Source organism: Choristoneura fumiferana, chromosome 6 (assembly GCF_025370935.1).
Source record: "Choristoneura fumiferana chromosome 6, NRCan_CFum_1, whole genome shotgun sequence".
NCBI lineage: Eukaryota > Metazoa > Arthropoda > Insecta > Lepidoptera > Tortricidae > Choristoneura > Choristoneura fumiferana.
The window spans coordinates 15,969,192-15,987,409 of NC_133477.1; the positions used below are offsets into that span (position 1 = coordinate 15,969,192).

At 38.8% G+C, this 18,218-nt stretch overlaps 1 protein-coding gene across 1 annotated transcript; it reads left to right on the forward strand.

The window, feature by feature from the left end:
- The first annotated feature begins 6,260 nt into the window (after positions 1-6,260).
- On the forward strand, positions 6,261-8,020 carry LOC141428700 (uncharacterized). The gene is made up of 2 exons (XM_074088705.1): positions 6,261-7,109; positions 7,210-8,020. The coding sequence occupies exons 1-2, from the start codon at positions 6,318-6,320 to the stop codon at positions 7,612-7,614; spliced, it is 1,197 nt and encodes a 398-aa protein (XP_073944806.1). The 5' UTR covers positions 6,261-6,317; the 3' UTR covers positions 7,615-8,020.
- The last annotated feature ends 10,198 nt before the right edge of the window (positions 8,021-18,218 follow it).

Sequence of the window (18,218 nt, forward strand, 5' to 3'; positions counted from 1 at the left end):
TTGAAATAGTGAGGCTTATAAAAAATATATCTGTTTATTTTAATGAAAAACATTTTGCACACTAAGTACATCATTAACCCTAACCAGCCAACTAGGTAATAGGTATTAACCCGACGAGAAAAGCTTTGCTAACTTTTGGACTAGGTCAATTAGTATTAAATTGTCTAAAAATATTTATGTACTAAGTCAATTTATGAAATCTTAAAATCTTAATCTTATTTCGTAACCAATTAAAGTCAACGTTCCTAATAAACCTAACCCTTTGAGAATAACGAAGCTGTAAATAATTTTCTAAATTACCAACAGACCTTCCCAGCTGTCTCGGTATGTATTGGATAAACGGGATAACCGATCACAAGTCATCGGGTTAGATACAAGGCTATAGCAACGTTCATACAGTGAGAACACTGTAGCAATGATACGTCCCACTGCCGAGCACAGGCTTCCTCTCAGGATGAGAGGGCTTGGGCCGTAATTCCCACGAGGGTCCACTGCGGATTGGGAACTTCACATAGGCAACAATGATAGTGTTCTAAAAAACCCAGGACTACCCTATTGCTATGAAAATGTTACTAGTTCTAACCTAACAGTGCATGTTGACAAAACATCCATTAATGTTGAGAGACCTCTCTGTCTCGCAAAAAGCACAGCAATTAATAATCGCTAGCTACTCGTAGAGGCATCAATCAGAGACTTTGACCAAAATAATAAACGACACGACATATATATAGTTGTTAATATAAGTACATTTTTTATATAAGGGTATAAACGAGCATGAGGATCACCTGATGGGAAGCAATCACCGCCGCCCATGGACACCTCAACACGTGGGGTATCACAAGTGCGTTGCCGGCCCTTTGAGAGACTGATGAAATTACTACAAAATTGAACTTAGGGGAAAAGAAGGAATATAAATAACCTAATTCTAAATTGTTATACTAGTGCTCAATCTTAGAGCAACGTTTTCTTTGTTCATGCAATCTGGAGCAGATGTACCCTGTTATAGGTTGGTGGTTGGCAAGCGTGCAGCAAATGGTGATTGGCAGCGACACCCTAGGGGCTTTATCGACATAATATTATGTTTTACCTATTTTACTAATAAAATCAAAGTCTAAAGTCACGAAACTACCGTGAGACTCATATTAAATTATATTGTAACGAATAACTCACGTCTTAAACCGAGTTTAGCTCGACATGTTTCGGGCTATTTCGTAGCCCTTCTTCTCAGGAGCACGCGACTCGGCGGCTGCCGCAACACGCACACTGCGCGCCACCGCTCTGCTCGCGCGACTGCCCGACATGTCGAGCTAAACTCGGTTTAAGACGTGAGTTATCCGTTAAAATATCATTTGATATCTAAAGTCACGCTTTGTTAATGACAAGCACTTTTAAATGTCAAAGTTTTACCACCCGTCCGGAAAAACCTCTGTTGAGAATCTCCATTTCAATCAGTTTTATGTTAGTATTTTTACGTGTAAGCCTTCTCATTCTGAAAGTAGGCCTGTGCCCAGCAGTGGGACGTAGGCTGGGATGATGATTATGATTATGTTAGTCAGGCCTAGGAGGATGTTACCTAGTGGGTGAAAGTAACCTACCCAAGCAGTGTACAGTAACGGGGATGATGATGATTATGACAGAACAAGACAGAACAAGGCGTGTATAAATATCTGACGCGGCTCTATTTCTAGGTCGGTAGCACTTGTCAGATACTTTTGCACGCTCCGCCGTGGCAGATATTAATTCAGGTGTTTGTTGGGTCAAGGACTTTAATTCATGAGCCACCATGGAAAAATTACCGCTAAACGTCATAGTGACATTTAGCAGTAAAGGAAAATCGTAACTACTTTTCCTTTGAAAAGGTACCATGGTGGCTCATAAATTAAAGTTCTTGACCGTACAGGTAATCATAATTTTGTTGCATTGGGTAAAATAAAACTTATAGATTTTACTTTTGTTTTCTTTGCCAACAGTTAAAGTGCCTGATTTCAGTATTGCGATTGTTGACGATTTACACGTCACTCAGATCTAAATAAAATGCTATTTCCATTTTACAGGAACGACACAAATGGCTTTTCAGCTCATGAATTAGTTATTAAAAGTATGTGTATCAGTATTTGTGACTGTGCACGTTTGCGAGTTTATAACGTTTAAACGGCTGGATGGTTTTGGACGATATTTGGTATGCAAATAACTAGATAGGTATCTGGAATCACAAACAAGTTATCTTTTATCCCGATATTTGTTTGGGATTGGGAATTAAGCGCTTTTCTTCACGTAAGACCACAATGTAATTTTTCTTATGAATCTTGCATTGAAGAAGAGAAGAGGAACATTTCTTTACATATTCTATATACATTGAATTCGATCATGCTCACATGATGTTGGTGAACCTGTCATTTGTTCAATGAGCACCGAGTAAGTTTGACACTTCTTCTTGTTGATTCGTAATTATTCATCTGTCTCTTCACTCTGTCTGTATCCGGTTGCCCCGATGTAAAACAAAACTTCGTGTCGGCATCACGCTGTTCTGGACTCAGTCGTGAGAGTGCATTCTGAAGTGCTATATTTTTATTTCACGAGATATCTTACGATTTGACTTTCACTTAAACCACGTTCAATTCTTCGACCTTTCATAGAATTCTAAGAATTTTGGGAATTCTCATGGAAGTCCTAAAAAACATAAAACATAGCTTTTACAACAAACAAAATAAGAAGCCCTAATAAGAATTACAGTAAAAATCTGACTGCGTAAAAAAACGAAAGTCTTGTAAAATCTTGAAGTTTAAATCAACTGGTTCGTAAAGGCTCTCGACGTGAACAATTTAAATGCGTGAAAATGAAAAAACCTTTTCTCAGCAGTGGGTGGATGTGGGCTGATTTGATTGATTGAAATATTAGTGTAACAACTGCATATAATAAGCTCCTTAGCCGGTCACAGGACACTGAATTTACGTATCATTTCATAACCGCAATCTTCATATTTCGAAGCTTACAATTTAACAATTCAATCATAAACCGCGGCGACAATGTTTTCTTGGCAAGTCAGCAGAGATTTTATGTCCATTTTAGTGCGTTACAGACCGAGGTCGAAGATCAAATTTCCTGCAGGGTTCGTGTAGAACAAAATGTAATAAGTACCAACAAAAATTAACTATATATTTGGGTGAAGACCAAAAAGATGCACACCGTTAAAGCTGCGTTAGCACGCAGTTTTAATTTCCATTAACTTTTTCCATTGTGACACGAAAATTATCCATACAAATGTATGATTAAATACGGTACGCTACTTGCGGTGTGCAACTTTTTGGTCTTCACCCATTTAAGAATATAGTTAAGTTTAACTAAACATTAAATTTTTTGTCACTACGTTTACCTAACCCTTAGGTCCACCCTGCGGTGGACAATGTGAAGTATCGGTAATATGAATCAAGTCGCCAATTATTTTCATTGACGTTTGATGATGATGATGATTATGATGATGGCAAGAATGCTATCGCTTATCAGGGATATCATCAGCTTACTGAACTGTTGTGTAGTCATTGTGTTTTCTAATTGTTGTTATATTTGAGATTCTGCACCATTGGTCCTATATGAATCACATGTAGTATCGTACATTTCATCATCATCATCACAATTTCAGCCGTAGGACGTCTACACATACACACACACACATAAATAGGCCTCCCCCATAGACCTCCAGTTGCTTCGGTTGGAAGCGGCCTGGATCCACTGTGAACCCGCGGCTTTAATCAGGTCATCCGTTCATCTCATCATCATCGTCACCTTTATGATCTAAATCAAAAAAACATCAGCGCACTTTAACAATTTAAATCAAAATTACAATAACAATAATATATACCTACTTCACAATTTAATCCTTAATCACAATTTGAAAAACAACTATCGCGTTATGGATTCGCAATTCCGCTTACAGCAGCCATTTTATTTGATTACAAAGGACTTATGTCATATTTTTTCTGTAAAACCAATACAACCGTTTGGGACAATGATAGGGAACAATATGTTTTTCTGGGAACTAAACATGGAACTTTGTAACAGTCAGCCATTGCGACCTCTATTGAGCGGACCGTTTCTCGGTGGTCATTACTCGAAATGGAATGGTCAACGTTTAGACTGTAGCCATTTCAAATGCCTTTATTTTTAACAGGCTAGGTACAATCGACTTTAGAAGGTTGTGTGTGTTTTTTGTCCATCTGTACGTGTGTGTTCAAGGCAAATTAATCCTGATTATCGCCGAAGATATGCAACATAAATAGCTAAAATACAGAACTAGTTAGAAGAGGAAAAGAAATGCAACGCGATCTAAAAGCACGATGACTAAAAAGACACATAAGTATATAGGTACAACTATTTATTGTCTTAGCTAAGGCTGTAATTAATCGCAGCTCCAGTTGCTTACTTCAAAAATGGATTATTACATTGTTTGTAGATTAAAAAGGATAAGTTTACTAGTGAGTGAGTACCTACGGTGATTTGCCGTGGATTGGCAAGCGCAGCGTAGGACGTTCACCAACGAGATGGTTAAAGCCGCGGATTCACGGTGGATGCAGGCCGCTTCCAACCGAAGCATCTGCAATACCCTTGGTGTTGCAAATGTTTATGAGCGGTGGTGATCTCTTACCATCGGGAGATCCACTTGCTCGTTTGCCATCCTGTCGAATAAAAAAAAGCAACTGGAGGTCTATGGGGGAGACATACCTCCAACAGTGAACCTCCCACGGCGGATATGATAATGATGATGACAGTAATTTAGTAAAACCTAGATAAACACAAGTGGCGACATAGTTTCTCTAAGGAAATACAAACGCTCACATTTCTATTCCTCATTCTATGCGATAAAGTAAAGACAATAAGGCAGGCATAAGTCAGTACTGTTTCAATATGTTTCTGTAACGTTTGAAACTATTAATCGTTTCATTGGAAGAATGGTATTTAAATTCTACAACTAGAGAGGACAAAAACTACATCAACATTAACAGCATGACTTCACTTTGGTTAGAGGTGCCAACTATATTGTTGTCATCTGTAGGACCATAAAATAGCTTTGGTGCATATGCAACGCATACTATTTGTAGTTTCCACTCGAGTTAGGTAAAAATAAATATAGCAAATTAAACACATATTTAATTCATAATTTGTATGTTGGTTCCAATTCTCGAATAAGACGGTGGTCTGTTCTCCGCAAGTTGATTGACGACTATCTATCTTCTCGGGACGATCTTTTAGTTGAGCATAGGAACTTCTCAGCCTATTTATATGCCTAATACAAAATAAGCAAAAAAACAATCGCGGTCTTTAATTTGAAATCTGTCAACTCTCCTACGATCGAAATTAACTTAATGAACCATCGTCTGTGGAACAATTAATTAAAAACGCTTCACTTCGTTTCAATATTCAAAAACGGCTGCACCGGTTTTGATAAAACATATCAACAACCACCGGAAAACCGGCTTTTGTAAATATTTAAGACCGGTATTAAAGAGGGGAAAAAATACCATTCTCCCCCTTTTTTGGTAATATACCATTCCAAAAAGATCCACGTACCTACCTAATTACATCCAAATCCGCCCAGTCGTGTTAGTATGAAATAGTAACGCACACACACACACACACACACACACACACATACCTTTCGCTTTTATATTATTAGTGGGATTATTCAAAGCCATAACCGTAACAATACATGATTTAGGTACACTAGGTATCTAGAGGTAGCATAATTCCGAAAACGTACTCCAATCCATTAAAGACTAGATACCTACCTACTTGAATCATTTTCTGGGCTCGGGGCTCGTATATTGATATTATAGATAAGTATCTTTCGCCTTAACTACTTGAAAAGGGATTTGCGGAGAGACGGAAATGAAGGTAAGCCTTGAAGGACTCTTATTTCATATTCAGGTGCGGACCCCTAAAACGAGACTGTAATGGAAACTTATATCTTCAGAATTTCAGCTAATATTGATATTTGTTGACGATATCTTGAGTATTAAATGTCTGCGAAAAAAGGAGTTTTACAAGACATCAGACGGTAGACAATGATAGTTCAAAAAACTGATGAATACCTAATAAATTGCAGTCTTTAAATTAACCGATCAAATAAAAGTACAATAATTCATTGTTAGTTACTCGCCATTCTGTTACCTCAGTCATATGACATCAAGATTATATTTGTCAAGATAACAAGTTCTAAGATAATTAACAAACATCATGCGACTCGGTTTAAAATCATACCCAGATACAAACGTAGATTTGAATTCAATCGAGACATATAAGTGATCACTGATAAAATAAAAATGGATACTAAAAACATTTATGTAATAGGGAGGCGGGTGATAGACATGTTCTATGCTAAAGGCTTCTCAGATGTGAATATTCAATTCGAGACAGGACCTGCAAAAGGCGATGGATTTATAGGAGTGATGATGCACGCAAAAATCTGCGCAGTCAAGAATGGGAAACCTCAAGAGTTTGAGACAGTGGTGAAATGTGCCCCAAATTGCGAAATATTCCGCAAAAGCATGCCAGTGAGAAGTTTATTCCTTAGAGAAGCATTGTACTACACCAAAATTGTGCCAATATATGACAACTTACAGGATCAATTTGAGCTATGCGTACCGCAAGAAATGAGGTGTTTTCTCCCAAAATCATATGCGAGTTGCGACGACTTCGGGCAGGAAATGATCATTCTCGAAGACTTAACCAAGAAGGGATACAGTGTTGCACCGGTAAAGATGCTAGATTACAAACACGCTGCTATTATTCTTCGGATCATAGCAAAGCTCCACGCTCTGTCTTTTATATATGAAGATCGTTACCCGAAAAGATTTAGAGAAATGGCGGACCAGTGCACTAATGATTATCTAAGAAACACTGAAGAATTTGAAAAAAAATACTTAGTTGTTCACGGAATTAAGGTCATGGAGCAATTTACGAGTGTCATTACTGATGGATCACTAAAAGAACGTTGCATGAAAGCTCTAGGAGTGAACGCATTGGAAAAATTTAAGGAAATACAAAATTCTGGCAAAGTGATGGCAATACTGCACGGTGACAATTGGCATAGTAATTATATGTTCAAATATAAGGTAAGATGACATCGAGAGCGGATAGTTTGTTTTATGCACTATAAATAGCATAAGACTAGCCAGTATATTTCACGGCCTTACACTTTATTTTTTCTTTTAGAACGGCGAACCAACTGAGGGAATCCCGATAGATTTCCAATGGTCAAGATATGGCTCCATAGGGTACGATTTCATGTATTTATTTGCCTTCTCAGTAGCAACCGACATGAGACGGAATCAGTTCTACCAGTTAGTAGACGAATACTACTCGGGTTTCAAAGAATTTCTAACCCTATGTGGGTATGACGCGAACAGATTTTGTTCCTACGATCAATTTAAAGCGGAAGTCAAGAGTCAAGCCTTAATATCTATGGTAACCTTCATGATTGGCTATCCTTTCTTCACATACCCTGGGTTTAAGCTTCCCGATATGATTTCCAGCACTATCTATACCACATGTACTGAAGAATATAAGCAGACTGTGAACGATATTGTCGTGGACTGGGCCAATTTAGGTTTTATTTAGAAAATACAAGTTTATGAGCAGGATTACGTACATAATATAGGTACTGAATGTGAACCCTGTGTGGTTATAATAACAGAAAACACACAGGAACGACGTGGGTAGGTACATTTTCTCTGCGACTGACTGTACATAATTATTTACCTACTTAATAAAAATCTGCATGGCTTATGTTGCATTTATTTTATTATTAGAACGGTCAATTAAGTATTGTATTTAGTGAATAATTCACATTTGTCTACAGGCAGAGCACCTCTGTTTTAAGCCTTGTAATTTTCACAACCGACTGATAGGAACGAAATTTGTTTCTCTATTCATCAATCACGCAAAAATCTATGCAAAACTTCCACGCCACGAATAACTCTCAGAGGGAACGGTATTCTAAACGTGCTTGCAAACGGCATTGGGTGGTACAATACTACCCCAAAGCAATATCTCGAACAATAAAACGAAGTAGTTTGAAACAGCAAAACAAACCCCAAATAAGTAGAACACGTTATTTTGCCACAAGTTGTAACTATAATTAATCTAGAAACTCCTGAGGCTCGCGCTTGTCACGCCGTCTTCGCGAACTTCGGCCGTTTTGTCAGAAACTTTGCAAAATTAGACCCGAAAGAAACCGTACTACTTATGTGATATTCGTTCGTAGGGACTTTAGAGCAACCAGTGGTTACGCATTGAATAAGTTTCTGTTAAAAAATTGTAAGCTTTATTACTCGCTATAGCTACTTTTATTGACTATTTATATTGTCGTTCAATCTACATGTGGATACCAAATTTCGAGTCAGTCAGAACGCGTTGAACGCTCGCTGTATGTAAGTTGATCAAATTCGAGTTACCAGATCAGTCTAAACCAGTGTTTTTCAATATGTGGGCCGCGACCCCCTGGGGGTCACGGATGCCCCTATCTTCAAAATACTTGGCATGATTATTCAATGTTTGTATTATCAACTTAAGATATACAAATAACTGTAAGTTTGAAAAACATTCTTCTAAACAAACTAACAAACGCTTTCACACATTGCATAAAAAAGATGTAATGCCACAAAAACATTGCTACATACTCGTATCATACACATCAAAAGGATGGAGAACACATTTTGAAACATTTATTTAATTATTTTGACAAAAAAGGCGTGTAGATAGTAACTGAACAGATTAATAAGACATCCCGACAGTTATTAGGTACAATAATCGAGCGATCGAAGTAATAAAACACGAGAAGTCCGTGCAGAAAAGTTCTATTATCTGTCCACAAAGGCTGATTGAAGACTTCTCCAGATTATAATAGAATCTCGACAAAGAAAACGAGCTTTGATTGTATAGGGTTTTTCATAATTCAGTTAAAAAGTCCAATATCCGCTTATAGCTTGGAAGAAAGTTAAAATTAAAATAACATCTCGGAGACATTTTCAACTTTTAACTTTAATATTGGATGGTTTTCCGAGTTCCTTATTAATTAATTGAGTCAAGTGGACTGAATTAAGATTTTAACTTAGAAATGGGTCTCCAGTTGTTGAGTCATGAGCACTGACTGGCCCAAGACAAATGGAGACTAATTTCCGGTTTTCGGTTTCTTGATAAGTTTAAAAGTTTTTGGCCAGGCGGAAACCTATGAATAAGCCAATTATTCCGCCATCGTCAGCCGAAAAACGGTCACTATTAGGACGCACTCGTAGACCTCTTCCAAGAACGGTGCCCTGGCCCTATACTACGAAGTGCAAAATTCGAGCTTGTATATTACCGTCCCACTGACGCTAATATTATTTAATACGAGAGTGAGAGGGACGGTACGATACCAACTTCGATTTTCGAATTTCGTAGTAGCCCCTATACTGCTCTGCCCGCATCTACTAGACTTCTGCCACCTTTACCAGGTCATCAATCCTCCTTGTGGGGACCTAACTTAACCACGCTGCTTCTTCTGGAGCGTGGGCGCCATTTAAGAACTAGCCCCCAACGGCTATACAGTATTTTTAGCAATATGCCCGTTCACTGCCATTGTTAGGATTGGCTTCGATCGGGATAGGTATGTCACTTACTTTGAACAAATTATAATTTTGCTCACCCGCGACCATCAATACCTACGCTTATACAAAAAATGTGTTCTTTTCCCGCCTCCGAACTATGAAAACACACAAACATATCACATAAACCCAGAGTTCATCATCGGAGCAACACAACCGTTCAATGTTATAGCATTTTGGTAGCATGGTAAACGTTTGTGTTGGTCTGATGACGAACTATGCATGTGGGTGTGTAGAGGCACGTTATACCTGCCTTCTACTAGAAAAGGGGTAATATTTAAGCGGAAACGGAGGTAGGTAAAGAACTGAGTGAACCGGAGTAACAAGCTTATAACATATTTTTATATGTTCTTTGGAAGCAGTGTCTTAGGGATCTTTAAAAAACGAGGTTATCAGTCTCTCAAAGGGCCGGCAACGCACCTGTGATACCCCTCGTGTTGACAGGTGTCCATGGGCGACGGTGATTGCTTTCCCTCAGGTGACCCACATGCTCGTCTTCCCCCTCTTATATATATATATAAAATAAAGTTCCTCCGTTTGGAGTCCGCTCCGCTTGCAGTGTAAGGTGGGAAAATGCGTTCAATTTCAACAACCTAATATATTCCGCTGCAGAGTTAACAGCCTTCCATTATGCAAATACGCTATTATTATCTTTAAAACAACAGGCGAAGTGAATCTTATCGCCCGGATGCATTTAGCAAATATGACTATGTCGTAGATATTTAGTAGCGTTTAATTAAAACTTACGATTATTTAACTGTCTACAGAATGTGCTTTTCGGTTTCTTGTGGGCCCCAAAAAATGTTATTAATAAACAAGCATTTTTAAACTTCTGGCTAACAATTAGGATCCAGCTACCAAAACTATAGAGGTATAGATGATAGCTTTTGTACCTACAGATACTAGAAATAAAGGCTGTAAATTTAGCAACTCGCAACTTCGTTTCATATGTAATAATACCCCTTACCTTCTTACCTACTTATGCCTTTGTACTTTGCATTGTTAATGTTTTATGTACAATAAAGAGTTATACAATACAATAATATAAAAAATTGAAAGTGAAAAATACTATAATGTATTTAACACTTTATATTGTTAAATGATTAAAGATCTAAAAGTAGAATTAAGGCGTTTTCACAAAAACTTAATTTTTTCATAAGCACAAATCTTATGAGTCAGTTTTGTGACGCCCAATACCGAATGTATGAAAAAAACTTCACAAAACTGGCATTTCTGATTGGGACATTTTTTGAACCATCAGAATCGATTGTGCTTTCGATTCTGAGCAGGAAAAAGTAAAAACCATTCTTATTTTTTCCAAAATTGAAAAATAAATAAAGGGTACACTTTTTTGTGAAAATGCCCAGTAACAAGATTTTCAGTAACACCTCGTTATAGATTGGGACACATACCTAGAGTATTTTTTATCCCACAAAATTACACAGTTCCCGCGAGCAGGCGATAAACTAATTCTTCGTAGACGGAATGGCGCGCAACAGCTAGTATAAAATATGTAGAGGCTGTTTGCGGTTTGACGTAGGTCCTGCGACCTCTGATTTGAAAACTTTAGGGTCCGCAACATTTGACGCTTGGAAACAAAAAGCATAGCTATGTCCGTATTTACAGTATTTAGTTTCACTTTGGTATGAATAGTGAAGTTTAAAATTTAAGTGAGATTTGTTACTTGCCTACCTTTATTTAACTCGCGTGTTTTACACTTCTCTAGACCAGTGTTTTTGAATCTGTGGGTCGCGACCCCACGGGGGATCGCAGATCTTTAAAATACTCTCACGGTTATTGTGTATAATTATTCAACAACGTAAGACAATACAAAACCCTGTTAATCAGGGGGGGGGGCTCTAGACCGTAAATTGTTTATTACTTGTGTATTGTTCCCCATAGTGTTCTGGGTTAGCAGAAACGTTTATAACTTAGCATAAACAAATGATAATTTGTTATTTTTTAGAAGTAAAAATACCGAAAAGAAAATAGGGGCCACAGAGCAAACGTATTTTCGATTTTATTTTACCGATGAAACTCAAGGTGGCCCTGTTTCTACATTATAATTATACATGACCACTTTTTATAACTCCACAGTTTAAGAAGTCACGCAAAACATCTGGCTGAAAAAGTTCTGTTGCGACACGAAAATTAATTATTTACCAGTATAGACACCGAAAAATTTTACCAATATTAGTGTCCAATATGCGATACGGTATTGTTGATGGCAACGTTGTGATATTAAAATGGATTTCAACAATCTTATTCCCTGAACAAGAAATAAAGACAATAGGTACTTAAAAGACGTCGAACTGTGTAAAGACTGATGAGATGAACTATATTGAATTATATTGACCCGGATAATTCTCGTCCAAATCGGGTCTGTATCAAAACTACTGAATCTACAAAATGACTTGTTAGCTCGACATGTTTCTGGCTAATCCGTAGCCCTTCCTCTTAGGAGCAAACGCGACTCGGCGGCTGCTGTAACACGCGCACTGCATGCACGCGCACTGTGCGCGTGTTGCAGCAGCCGCCGAGTCGCGTTGTTACTAAGAGGAATGGCTACGGGTTAGCCCGAAACATGTCGAACTAAACTCGATTTAAGACGTGAGTTATCCGGGTCAATATAATTTAATATTAATATGAGTGAGTCTCACGGTAGTTTCATGTTCAAAACTGATTAACTACTTTGGTATAAACAATTAGGTACTTTGCTCACCCGCGACCTCAGGCAGGTGAGCAAAGTAATTAAGGTTCCGTACCTCGAAAGGAAAAAACGGAACCCTGATAGGATCACTTTGTTGTCCGTCCGTCCGTCCGTCTGTCAAGACCCTTTTTCTCAGGAACGCGTGGAGGTATCAAGCTGAAATTTATATCAAAATACTCAGGTCTACTGTCCCTTGGAGCTGTGAAAAAATCAAACTTCTAAGCCAACGCAATCAAAGATACAGCCGTTTATGCCGCAAATTTCCGCTAATTTTCGAAACTCGCAAGGGGTACTTCACTTCCCGTGAACTCAGAATCTTGAAATTTGGTACGAAGCAACGTCTTACGTATAGCACAGATAAAGGAAAAATTGCGAAAACCGTACATTTTTAGTTACATCATGTAATAAAAAATATTTATACGGAGCCCTCGGTGCGCGAGTCCGACTCGCACTTGGCCGGTTTTTTGTTTATGATCCTCCGCAAAGTAACGCCAGATTCAAAAAATTGTGTAAAAGCTTGCATAAATATTGATCAAACATGTTCTCCTAAAGTAAGGCAGATATCGGACAAAAACTGGGCGAGTGCGCCGCACGCTAGTGCAGGCTGGATCGATTGAGCAACAGGTCTGCCGGGCGCGATGCGAGGTAATAGGCGTTTTGCTTGGAGGCCTTTCTTAATAGGCCGTAACGTGTCTATGCTAACGTAAGTGGGTAACGAAGCAATGCTTTAAGAAACAAAAATTTAGATAGCTAATTAAACTAGAGGCCGTATTGCCTAACGTTTATGACGGTCGTGATCGCAATCAAATGACAGTTTTTGTATACGAAATCTGTCATTTGATTGCGATCGCGAGCGTCAGAAGCGTTAGGCAATAAGGCCTGTGTTCTTGATGCTTAATGTACCTGGGCGACCGAGCTTCGCTCGGCCTAAACCTCGATAACAAGCGTTTTCGCAGAGATAAGACCAAGTGATCTCATCCCCGAAAACCTCTTCGTACCAAATTTCATCGAAATCGTTGGTGCCGTTTCCGAGATTCCATTAATAAATATAAACAATAAAACAAATATCATGGGACACTCACTTGACACCAATTGACCTAGTCCCAAACTAAGCAAAGCTTAAACAAGGCAACGGATAAACATACTTTATAAATAAATACATACGTAAATACATAATATTAAACAACCAAGACCCGAGAACAAACATTCGTATTATTCATACCAATATATCTGCCCCAGCCCGGAATCGAACCCGGGACGCAGCTTCGTAGTCAGATCCTCTAACCACTTGGCCATCCCTGTTGAATGTCTATAAAAGAATTGCTCGTTTAAAGGTATTACAACAGAACATCGAACAATCGCCGTTTTTAAATTAGTCGAACTGAACAACATACAGAGCCAAAATTTGCTATGAACATTTACACGATCATTCTCGGGAACCAATAGCGTCAAATGCTAGTCACAATTTTTACATTACGTCAAACGCTATTGTCAGTCAATTTTTACATTTACACGATCATTCTCGGGAACCAATAGCGTCAAATGCTAGTCACAATTTTTACATTTACGCGATCATTTTTGGGAACGCTATTGCAAATGCTAGTCACAATTTTTACATTTACGCGATCATTTTTGGGAACGCTATTGCAAATGCTAGTCACAATTTTTACATTCACGCGATCATTCTCGGGAACGCTATTGTAAATGCTAGTCACAATTTTCACATTTACGCGATCATTCTCGGGAACGCTGTTGTAAATGCTAGTCACAATTTTTACATTTACGCGATCATCCTCGGGAACGCCATTGTAAATGCTAGTTACAAATTTTATTTTGTGCGGTTTCGGGAGACGTGAGCAGGACCAACATTACAGCATCAGTCAGTAGGTAATTTATAATGGATCGTTCACAATCAAATTATTTAAGTGGCCCACGGTGTGCAGAGTGACCGTGGACTTGGTAAATTATTTTTTGTAAGATTAGAAAAAATAACGTTAATAACATTAAAACCTAGTTTACGCCTGCGCCGGCAAGAAAAATCCTGCAAGGTGCATTACATTGCGGCACTCGATTGGCCACTTCTTTCTCGTAAACTTTACCTAAGGCAGTGTTTTTCAAACTTTTTCAGGACGCGCCCCTTTGAATAATATTTGGCGACCCCCTGCCTACCTTCACTTACCTACAGGTATTTGTATTATCCTACGTTGATAATACAAACATAACTGTTGAATAATCATACACAATAACAGTGAAAGTATTTTAAAGATACCGCGATGTTGAGCAACCGCCATTCTAACGAGCGCGCTAAGATTAAAATTCCGCGCGCCGCCCGCGCGAAAAAAGCATTTTAGTCAAAACTGTTTCCCTTATTTCTAAAAAATAGAATGCACGAGCTGTTTCCGTTCTCCTATCCCATTCCCTCACACCTCTAGATTATACGCGCGATTTAGATGACTATCTACGCCTCAATCGGAAGTTGGTCGAATTTAACTTGCAAGATTTGACTACAGACAGACAGACAGACAACAGCAGGTGACAACAGACAGTCGTAAATATCCTTCGCTGCGCGTGCCATCGCCGCCGGCGTCGCTTCGCCAAAATTAGTGAAAATTGACATTATTCTGGTAATCGAGAGCTCTCGCCAACACGAATTGTGATGTACAGTGGTTGTGTATTGAAGAAGTGGAATGGTCCAGCTGAGCGACCCAGGACTCCGGACCCAGCCCATCATTCTGCCCTCCTAACCTAATCAAATTATTAGGCACATCTCGCAAAGGTAAATTTTCCTTATAAACCTACAGTCCACTCAACTCCTTTAAATGCAATGGCAGCTCATTATTTTGGCCATTCGAATCGGCAGCTTTAATTAACATATCTGATAGGTAATAACTTCATAACGTGATCCGCTAGTAACGTTTTACCTATTCACCCGCCTTCATCAAAGTGTGTCCGCCATTGCATACTTACGTACCGCATCGAATCGTAACCTTATTATTATGATTTACATTCCGCGTTTATCATTTGCAATTATTGAGTTGGTGATAGGGCAATACGTTCCTATTTACCTATACCGCTCCCGCGTCGTAACGGACATTGAGTTCCTAACCGCTAAATCTCCCGCTTATTTTCCCGCATAATTTCGTGCTAATTCCGATATATTATTACAGGTGTTATTTACAAACCCGCATCTTTCAAGGGCATTGTTCCTTTCCGCGTCTTTTCGTTTATTTATGTATAATATATATAGGTACATTACTACCACGCACCCGCGTCGTTCAAGGTCATTGAGCACCTATTTTTCGACATTTATTATTTTATAAACAACCGCTTGTTGTTTCAACCCCGCGCCGCGTTTATTATAAACAAAACAACACAACAATAGGTAAATACCTACCTAGACCGCATATCAAGTCATTGCGTAGGTACGTGATTTACTGTTTAGTTAAACATACTTGCCTAATTGTCCCGCTTCAAAACCCCGCATCTAACATTAAGTAGGTAAACCTTACCTCTCAATAATAGGACATATCGTGCCTTCTTGATAATCTATTTCGTTGTAATTAAGTTACGCTGTAGGCAGGTAGGTACTTACCTATACGCTTACAAAACCGATACCGCGCTTCGCTAGGTCTTTTGATTTACCTGAAACTTAGTTCGGTTATCGTTGTTTACTGCATCTTGTTCAAGCCTGTTTTATAAATCTTGCAAATTTAAACTTCAAGATGTCGAAAGCGGAACCGGGAACTGAACTCTCAGAAGACGAAATAGAGCTTCAAATCGCTTTATCGCGTCGTAACTCCATATACGCTAGAATACAAAGCATTTACGAGTACTCAAAACGCGCTGAAGTTAACGAGCATGAAAGAGAATCTTTTCTATGTAATTGCATCAATTTAGATAATTTGCGTAATGACTTTCAAGACGCAAACAATAGATACATTCTTTTCAATTTAAAATTGAACCCTAAAATGAAGTTAGATGATCAATCAATGGACCTCGTTTGAGGATTTATTTGCCGCATTAAGTATCAGTATCACAAAAATGACGTCTTCTGAAAGTTTAAATAAATCGGCCGCCAATAATATGCCTAAGCAGCAGACTAGGTTACCGCCAATCGAGTTGATGTCATTCGACGGCGATATTCGCACTTGGCCGTGTTTTTACGCTAGTTTTAAGGCGACCGTCCATGACAACAACTCGCTGACTAAAGCAGAAAAATTATATTATTTAATGGCAAGTTATCAACAAAAGGCCCAGTCCGCATTCGCCGGCACTACGCCGTGTGAAGAGAACTATGATCTCATACTTCGCTCGCTCGTTGAAAGGTACGAAGACAAGCGCATGCTAGCCTCAAGCTATTTAAACCAAATATTCGATTACCGGTCTTCGACATCCGCTTCTGCTCACAACTTGGAATCATTCTCTGACAAATTTGTCTCTGCAGTTAATGCTTTGAAAAATCTAAAAATAGATAATTTAGCAGATTTCATATTGTTGCATGTCGCCCTTAAAAAGCTCGACTCGGAAACAGTGAGATTGTTCGAGATGGATTCGCGAGACATTGAAATCCCGCAGTTAGATAGTTTGGTGAAATTCGTAAAGGGTCAACTGCGTGTTATGCATAATACCGATTCGAGTTCGAGTTCTAATAGTAACTCCGCGAGAAAGGCGACACCCGTTTTTCCTCATCTGACAAACCGCTAAAAATTCCGCAGCCTCAGTCTTATGTCGCGGTTTCGGACTCGCAGAAGTGTTTATGTAATAATATTATACACGAACATTTATACAAATGTCGCGTTTTCGAGTATGAATCCCAGCAGCCGCTATAAATGTGTAAAAACGCGCAAACGCTTGCATTAACTGTTTGAGTATTAGGCACAGGACTGGCAGTTGCCAGTCAAATATCGCGTGTAAAGTGTGTGCTCTAAAGCATCATTCACTTTTACACTTCGAACACGTAACACGAACGCGACCGCACCTATCACAAACCACGCGCTGGCCGTTGCCGACAACTTCGCGTCTTTGAACTCACCGCCGCCGCGCTTTGGTACACGCCGCCGCTGCCACATCGCCGCGCCGCTATCGCCGTCTTTGTCGCACGCGCACCTCGCTACACCGGCGCGCGATACGCACACCGATTATGAGTATGACTAGCTTTCACCCGCGGCTTCGCACGCGTAAACTATCCGGTGGGTAGCTGCAATTGAAAATTTTCGGTTATTTTACAAAATTCCCTGGAAATTTCGAATATTTATATCGTGGTCTTCATTGAGGTTGTGTTGTGAATAACTGTACAAAATTCAAGACTCTAAACCCAGTGCTGTAGTTTCAAATTTTTTCCCAATCCAAATTCAAATGCAAAATTTAAATTCAAATCTTTAGTCAGTAAATAGGCCGCAATAGGCACTTTTACACGTCATTTTTTATACTACCAGCGCTTTCCGGAAAGAACCATCATTGTCAAGAAGAATGCGTCGCAAGAACTTGCAGAAAGTCATTTTTTTCTAATAAAATAATTATAAATAAAATACTTAAAAACTACAGTATACAATTAAAGAAAAAAATACGAAATAATAAATAATAATAATACAGGATGTAATGGGGTCCTTAGTTCAAAACTATACCGTGGGAATATCGGGATAAAAGTAGCGTAACTGATGTGTTATTCCAGACATAACGGTACCTATAAACATCCAAATTTCATGCTCTAACCTAGCGGTTGTTATTTTGATATTTTAATTCGTAGGTTATCCGTGGTAATATCGGGCAAAGTCGTCTATGTGTTTTCTAGAACCCAGCTTCCTAACAATAACCAATTTCATGACTCTAAGCTCAAGCGTTAATATTTCAAAAAGATTGTATGGCTATCC